At 57.1% G+C, this 8,417-nt stretch overlaps 1 protein-coding gene across 2 annotated transcripts; it reads right to left on the bottom strand.

The window, feature by feature from the left end:
* Positions 1–1,736: 1,736 nt before the first annotated feature.
* Positions 1,737–7,686, bottom strand: KLHDC8A (kelch domain containing 8A). Of its 2 annotated transcripts, none has more exons than XM_050911389.1 (6): positions 7,626–7,686; positions 6,996–7,428; positions 5,261–5,425; positions 3,750–3,965; positions 3,253–3,354; positions 1,737–3,036 (listed from the first exon to the last, which is right to left on the bottom strand). In XM_050911389.1, the coding sequence occupies exons 2-6, from the start codon at positions 7,369–7,371 to the stop codon at positions 2,843–2,845; spliced, it is 1,053 nt and encodes a 350-aa protein (XP_050767346.1). In that variant the 5' UTR covers positions 7,372–7,428; positions 7,626–7,686; the 3' UTR covers positions 1,737–2,842. The 2 variants fall into 2 exon arrangements, with proteins under 2 accessions (XP_050767346.1, XP_050767347.1); XM_050911390.1 differs by having other exon boundaries at positions 6,996–7,423; positions 7,626–7,636.
* Between the last annotated feature and the right edge of the window lie 731 nt (positions 7,687–8,417).

Genomic DNA, 8,417 nt, shown 5'->3' with positions numbered 1-8,417 from the left:
AGAGGTCTTCTTTCTCTCCCTCTCTAAATGCTCGGCACATCCCCAGCTTTGATTACTGACCATCTCCCCCCAGCCTTGTCCCCAGCCCCCCATCTCTTCATTAAGTCCTAGAGCGGGTTTACTCCCATGACGCTGCTTTGTCTGTCACTCTCTTCAGCCTTTCTGGAGGGAGAAAGCAAAGGATGAGCCTCCAGCTGTGCTGCAGCCAGACAAAGGGAGCGGATTCCTCCTCCCCTTGCTCCAGCTTAAGAAAGCCAGTGCAGCAGCAAAGAACCCTGAGCGCGGCCTCGCTGCAATACACAGGGCTCAGGGCTAATGAGAAAGCAAGAGCAGAGGAGCATCAGGCTGTGCTGTGTGTGGGAAAGGTTCCTTAAGGACAAAGGAAAACACTTCATTAATAGCTAGAGACTCTCGGCTGTGCAGAGGCAGCTGAAATGGAGATCTGCTGTGCCGGGAGACACGGGGTTTGCTCTAGAAGAGGAGAAGGCTCCCTCTTTCCCTCCAAGCCTCCTCCATCCTCCTCCAATTTTTGCAGTTCAAAGGAATGTCTTATGAGCCTTCTGGGGTCAGGAGGCAGCACCCCCAGGGCTGCACACGCAGAGAGGGGTGCTCTTAGCACCTTCCCCCAGCTCTGCTAGACCCAGCAGACCTTTAAATCATCCAGGAATGCCATTAGACAGAAGTGCCTGGCCTGCTCACCGTTCCCTGCAGCCTCACCCCCCAGCAGATCTCACCCTGGAGCCCTCCCCGACTGCACTATGTCAAGATTGTCTCAGTTGGGCTCCGTGCTCCTCACCGGGGGCCTGGAGCACAGCCACCCAGCATTGCTGCGGGCAGCTCCTCCACGCCGGCCGGAGCTGCACGTCTGCGTCAGGGGTAGAGCTCCTTTCTGCAGTTAGCTATTTGCACTTATACAGCCTTCCAAAACATGGTGCCTAAAAGAACAAAGCATCAGGACCACAGATGGGAACATGACAGGGGATGGGGACAGACACTGTTGGGCCTATGTACGCAGCCAGAGACAAGCAGGTGGGATGTAAATAATTAGCGAGCAGGTTGTTAGCTGCGGAGTCGGTGCCTTTCCCCTTTCATCTGAGCTACGCGGCGCTTGGAGATCAGAGAGAGGGGGACTCGGAGCTGACAGGGCTGCACTTCAAAAGGAGCCACTCGCTTCACCGCTTCCTAACAAATACCGACAGACAGGAACGACCCCCACCACCCACGGAAGGGGCAGGAGCCGGCCCGGAGGGCACCGGCCAGGTCTCACCGGAGGAGCGAGGCTCGGGGGAGATGCAGGCGATGGGGCCGGTCCCTGCCCTCCGGCTCGCCTGTGCCAGCCTGCCCGCCCCGGGGAGCGCAGCTCGGGCCATCCCCGGAGCCTGAGCCCGGGGACCGGCAGGCAGCGAGCCCCGGCCGTCCCTGCCGTTGCCGTGGCCGCCGCACGGTGTCCTCGGTGCTCCGCAGCGGCGGGAGCGGGTCCGGCACCGGCGGAGCCCCGCAGCTGCCCCCGCACCCTCCTGCGCAGCACGGCGGAGGGGGGGGCTGCCCCCGGGACCCCCCCGCCCCCTCTCCCCGCAGCCCAGGAACCGCTTTAACAGAGGGATGGGACACCTCGGAAAGGAACAAGTGAGGGGGCAGCGCCCAAGGCACGGGATGCATCACCGACCCCAGCCACAGCTGCCTGCGCTAGCCCCCCTCTCCCCCTTTACGGTCTGGGTGCCACCTTTTCAGACAGTCGCAGCCCATAGCACAGCCAGCCTTCTCCGAGGGCTTTTCTGAAGACAGCTTTTAATGGTGCAACTGCTACAAGCTAGAATTGTAACCCGGCGGTTCGGCCAGCCCTCCCACAAACTGCCTGGGAAGAATGAAACCAAAGAGGAGGCGAGGCGATGGCCGGGGCCATCACCAAAGCCACCGCCCGACCCCGGGGTGAGCACGCCCCAGAACCACAGGCAGGGCTCAGTTTTGCTCCTTTCTCCCAGGGCTGAACAGAAGATCCCAAATCATTAAACGGGCTAAAAACCAGGTTGGAACATTGTAGGTTGAGGCCACCTCTGCATGAAACCCAGCAAAGGCAGTATCTGTGCTAGTCCTGTGCCAAAAGTACAGTCTTCCCTCTAGCCAAAACAGTCCCTTGGGCATTCATCCCCCCCAGGAGCCTTGGCAGCCCCTCGCTCCAGCTCCTGGCAAAGTGACAGTCAAATGCTACAGGTTTGCAGGAAAAGCCTTGCTATGAAGGCAAAAGAACGATCCCCTGGATCTGGCTGCAGGTTAGGAGTTTCCCTTGTTGCAAGCCAAGGGGATCTGTGCAGGGAAGCACGCATAGATCCCAGGATGCTCAGAGGGCAACATCACAACAGTCCTCCCTGAACCACCACTGACCTGTCTGGATACTCCTAACACCTCCGAACCTGTCGCCTTTGGTAGCGGGTCAGGATGGCTGCAGGGAGACACTTGCCCATGCCCTGATCTCCAGAGTCCTTCCTGCTGGCAGGAGACACGGCACACCAGCGCTGTGAGCAGTTCCTTCATCTGGGTTTCCCCAGAGAGCTCTGAAGACAACTGGAGGGGATCCCTGGCCAAAGTGCTCCTTCCCTCCGTGGGGCTGGAACGGCAGCACCCAGGAGGGAGAGGAACAGCAGCCCTGGCTGCAGGCTCCTGCCGGCAATGGCTCCAGAGCAAGGCTGGGTTTAGCTACCGGCAAGCAGAGCTGAGCTGCCAGACTCCTAGGGCAGCTTGGGTGGTGCTCACCCAGCCTCAGCGCTGCCGGGAGCTGCCCACCACCATCACCACCACTGCTGGAGGCAGCGAGGGGCAGGGTCCTCTGCCAGGCAGGAGCCAGCTAGGAATCGGAGAGGCAGAGGGCTTCCACGGCACTGCTCAGGCCCTGGCTCACCCCGCCGACAGCCAGCAAGCAGTTCCGGACCACGATGCTGGAGCAGGCACAGCGTGGGGTGGGCATGGGGGGCAGGTTCTCCCACTTGTTCTTCTCAGGGTGGAAGGCCTCTGCGGACTCCAGGACGGTCGGCTGGTTTCCTGGAAGCACAAAGCAAGGCACCGGGTCACCTAGGAAGCACCGGCAAGCATCCCTTGTCTGCTCTGGGACAGTGTCTGTGCTCTGGACCCCATCCCCTTATGGGGTCCGTTTTCCCTGCTCCTTCAGGCCAGCCAGGGCCAGGATCTCTCCCTGCTGTAATGATAACACAACTCACATATGCTTTTAAAGTGTTACCACCATCCCCAGTGCCTCACCTAGTCCCCCAGCCACAACGACTCTGCCTTTCAGGTAGCCAGCCACAAAGTCTGCTCGCCTTTTCTTCAGGTAGAAGGAGCGCTCCATCTTCATCCAGCCACCTGGGAGAGACAGGACAGACTGGGCATTGCAGGAGCATCCACTCCTGGGAAACCATCTCCCTCTCTGACCTCCTACTTGCTTGTAGGAGTGTAGTTTTGCTGCTGCACCTCAGGGTAATAAAACCCCATGACACAGGGGTCAGCTTCGTCACCACCACGTCAGGAGGGAGCTGTTGAACCCAGCTGCCTCGGGACCATGGTTTTCCCCCCCTGCTGCCTTGACTTGTTAATCTTGACTGCAGGCCTTCCTCTAGGCTGGGCTCAAGGCACCAGCGGTCCCAGGACTCAGCAGATGAAAGCTCTGTGCTCTGCAAGGACAGCAAAACCCCAAAGCACAGCCTTGCGTGCCACCCGCCCTGCTCCTCTGGAAAGGACAGAGCTGGGACAGCCCCCACCTTGTTCCATGTCAAACATGTCCACGGTCCGCATGAACTTGGGCTGCCGGTAGAGCCGTCCCTGCCGCAAGCCCCCGAGACTAAAGAGTTTGTCTTCTGTGGGCACGAAGCTGGAGAAGGCCCTTTTGTTGGGGATGTTGGGAAACTTGGTCCACGACCTGGTCTCTGTGTCAAAGACCTCGAAGGCATTGATAGCGTACTTGGACTGCCTTCCACCTGGGGCAGGGGAGATGGAAAGAAAAGGGTCAGCTTGGCTCATAGCACCAAGCCAACGGCAGCAGGAACCAGAGGAGCCTCCTAGGGCAGGCTGAGAGAGCGCTGCCAGCTGATATGATGTCCCCAGGTCTCAAGTCACCTGGATGAGGGCCTGCTGAGCCAGGTAACTTCTCACCCTTGCGCTCCCTCTCCTTTAACTGCAGGTTCATGACATGAAAACACTTCATTTTTCAGTGCATGACACCCTCCGCTTCCCTCCACGCCAGCAGCAGCGGGTCGCTGGCACAGGAAGGTGTTTAGTATGCACCGGTTTCATCAAGACAAATTCACAGCAGAGCAGGGATCAGTGCTCAGGGAGCCTTTGCAATTCAGATGAGTTCAGCGCCAGGGCAATCCAGCAAGCCCCAGCCTTGCTGCCAAGCTCCTGACAGAGCAGGAGAGCCAGAGCAGCTGCTGCTACCACCGCCAAAGATGCGTATTATTCTTCCACCCATCAGAGGCAGATGAATACAGCTATTCTCAGCTCAGGTGCTCAGCATGCCTTTAAAGGCAGAGCCTGTGCTCGCTACTGGGCCCACAAACTGTTCGCCAGCAGCAAGCAACCTGCAAAATAGATCAAACAGTCTTTTCTGCTAATCCCTAAAGAAAGCCAGGGCTGTCTGGTGGTTCGAGCAATCGGGACTCCTGCGTTTTGTTCCTGATACGCCATTTGGCCACGAGCTAACAGCAACATTTCTCTGCCTTAGTTTCCCTTTCTGTAAGGCAAAACTAATGAAAGCTGTCCCCTGCAAAAGGCTTGGTCCAGCATTTCCCAGCTACAGCAGGTCTTTCCTCTGCCAAAGGCAGACCCTTTGTGAAGCTGCGCGGTACTTTGCTGATATAAAATGCGTAGAAGTATTTTTACTCACTAGAGTCCAAGGGCTTTTAGCGCAGTCGCAGGACTGCACACTGAGCAGGCAAAGACCAGCTGTACCCTCGGCTGCCAGCACCCACGGATGGGCCTGGGACAGGGGAGGCCACTCACCCAGCACAGAGCTGCTGCAAGACCTGCGAGCTCCCAGCATGTTCAAGGGTGCAGGGGCTCTCATGGGTGCTTACTATAGAGCTATGAATCCAAACCCAACACCAGCCCCACTCAAAACCTACAGCTGCAAGCTTGGTATTTCTGAATGCGTGAGAAAGCAGGCAGGGATGGAGAACAGCATTCCCAAAAGCCTCTTCCAGGGAGGTTTCTCAGTGCTCAGATCAAAGGAGCTGCTGCCCGAGCAGGAGGAGGAGGCAGGACTGCTTCTTACCCAGCACGTAGATCTTGGTGCCTCGCAGGAAGGATGTGGCAGCATACCTGGGTGTGGGCATGGCCGCCAGCGACACCCAGATGTCCTTGAGCATGTCGTAGTGCTGCAGGTAGTTGTGCGGCCGCAGGTCAGATCCCATCCCACCAGCCGCATAGACTCTGTAGTCTGGACAAGGCCAAGAAGCAAAAAAATCCCACAAAATTATTATAGGAAAGCATCAGAAATATCCCCCTGCAAAAAATGCACGTGCCGTCATACGATGTGGGCCAGAACTGTTCACTCCTACCCGAGATCCTGTGTGTGTCCCGAGCTCCCATCCCCGGGGCAGAGGGGAACACACCAACCTCCCGGTCCCCGCAGCAACGCCGATGCTCTTCCCCCAGCCCCGCTCCCCTGTTCGGGGGCTGCTGCTCCTCAGCTCAGCTCCTGCTTTGGCCCACCGAGGTCTGGCACAGGATGGCAGCTCTGTGACCCAGACCGGAGGGCTCAGAGCCGAGACAAGGCACTGAGGCTACTCGTTCCTCACCAAATCCGTATCAGCTATATCCACCTCTGGCTAACAGCAAACCTGGCTCTCCAAAACAAAATCTGTTATCTCCTTCAACAAGCACTTCACAGAGAAGATTCAGGAGAGCAGCAACAGCAGCCTTGCAAGGCAGCTGAAAAAGCAGAGACCAGCCTGCACGCTGCAAGGATTTGGGCAGCTATTTCTGTTCCTGGCCTCTTGCACCAAATTGACCCTGCCGTATCAGTCAGGCAAGCTTATACTCAGAAAGAAAATCATCTCCAAGATGGTAAACATTATTTTTAAACATTCCTTGATGGTAGCTTTTAAACCCACTTAAGCAAACAAATCAAGCAGCTTTCAAAGAAGCTGCCTGGAGATTAGATTTGTAATCCCAGGCGCGGCGGGAAGCTGGCTGACCTCAGGCACGCTGCTCGGGAACACAACTCCCAGCCCCAGGCTCTTCAAAGCATGGCAGAGCATGCTAAAGGAAATCAATGCTCCACATCTCCGCATAGAAACTAAAAAATGAGATGGGCTGATAAGGTAGAGCCTCGCAGGCATTTAACAAGCCCTATTTAAGGCAGTGGTTAAGCTTTTAGAGGGGAGCTACACAGGAGCCCCCCACAAGGCCAGCTGCTTCCCCTCCTTGTACAATGATTTGAGCCCACGGCCGTGAAGCCGACTCTCTCCTGGCTGGTTCTGGGTTTGGACCGGAGATGTCTCTTCAAACCAAAGCTATTCTGTGGCTCCAAGACCTTCACCTCTGGCTCCACAGCTCAGCCAGGTCCTCCCAGCCCGGCTACGCTCAGCCAGCAGCACCATTCCTATTTTTCCAGCATCTGCAGCACACAAGGACCAGAATTTGCTACAAAACCCTGGAGAAGTTTGATTTGGGACCCTGCAGCTTGGACCTGTCCAAAATAGCCCAGGTACCAGCACAGCCTTGGCCCTCGTGGCTCTGAGACTGACGATACAGAACAACCCCCGGGTTTATCTGCGTTCGGCCACCTACAGAACAGTCATCTTTAGCAGGTGGGATATGACAAATACACGGGGTTCAACTTCTAGAAGCACAGAAAGGTTTTGGAGAGCAACGTAACCCTGTGCCATTGCCCAGCAAGCTTTTGTGCCTGATGCATCAACCGACGCTAACCGCCCCCATCCCACCACCCCACAGGCGTCCCTCCCTGCCCTGGAAGGACACAACAGGAATTGAACCCTCCTTGCCTTTTGCTGTCACCGAGATGCCCATGGCTGCCTCTCTCAGCGAGTTCCTCTTCTTCCACTTGCCCTCATCTACGTTGTACATCTCCACTATCTTCAGCGGCATCTGATTCACTCCGACCCCTCCTATCACCATGATCCTCTTGCCCAAGGTGGCCACGGCCACCCCCGCCCGGGCCGTGGGCATGGGGGGCAGCGAGGTCCACTGGTCGGCCTCGGGGGAGTAGACCTCGAAGGAGTCCATGGGGACACCGTTGTCATCACAGCCCCCGATGGCAAATACCTGCCCGCCAGCTTCCACCAAGGTCGAGTAGACCCTGCGGCTCGGGAGTGGGGCGAGGGTTTTCCACTGGAAGTCTTTGGTATTAGCTAGCTCCATGGTGGCTGGTGGGGCGAGGCAGCATCGGTCCCTGCCCACGGGAGGGGGCTGGCTACGCTGCAAAAGAGAGCGGAGAAGTGCCAGGGAAAAAAAAAACACAACAGAGAAACACGAAGTGCAAACACCATCCTCCCCCTGGCAGAGCTGCAGGCAGGCAGGAGCAGAGCAGGGATCCGAGCATCCCCGTCAGGCAGCCTCCTGCAGCCACCAGTCCCCTCTGCCACCCCCCGACACAGAGCAGCAGCGACCGGTACCTTTCATTGCGTCTCCATTAATCCTGCCGTTCCAGATCTGCCTCAGAAGCTCATGCAGAGACCGATCCTAAAAATAAAACAAAAAGGGGGGGGGGGGGGGGGGGGGAAGGCAAGAGAGGTTGGAGACTGTTATCCTGTTTCCTGAGCATCCCCGCCCCCAAGCGACATTCAAACTGAGGAGGCTGCAAGCTGTCTGCTCACTTCCCTGGCTGTTTTCCTGCCTGCTGGGGAACTTTTCCTCACGTCCTCTTTCTCTGACCTGATTACTCCTCCTGACCCCTGCGTACATCCTCCTGCAGACCCTGGGGAGGACCTGCTCCAGTAACCCTCGGCCGGGAAAGGCGAAAGCCAGCACTCGCCCCTCCAGCCCCGACCCACAGGCTGCACCACGGAGCTGTAAGGGATCCAGAGAGCAGCCCAGGGAGGAGAAGCACAAGCTCTCGCTGGAAATCCACAGTCTTTTTTTCCTCTCCTCTCTCGGAATGGCCGTTAAGCATGCCGATGAGATTAATTAGTGCAGGAGGACAGAGAGAGGGCAAATGGAAAGGAACAAAGACAGTGGCTTGCTCACTCACCCAGCGTGGAATAAGATGCGTTTTGCACTGAGCATCTCCGCCTTCATTGTGTAACTGAGGTTGTTTAACAATTGCCCTTAAAACAAAGTAAGATTTATCTTTACCCTTGCAGACGCAGCAGCCTCTCCCAGCACATACTGCCTGCACGAACATTTGGAGACAGGACTGTAGGGTAGAGTGAGCAGTTGCCGAAAAAACCCAAAGAAGGCATGCTCCT

Source organism: Gymnogyps californianus, chromosome 27 (assembly GCF_018139145.2).
Source record: "Gymnogyps californianus isolate 813 chromosome 27, ASM1813914v2, whole genome shotgun sequence".
Lineage (NCBI taxonomy): Eukaryota > Metazoa > Chordata > Aves > Accipitriformes > Cathartidae > Gymnogyps > Gymnogyps californianus.
Note: the sequence above shows the minus strand (reverse complement) of the source record. Positions and strands in the feature narration are given on the sequence as shown.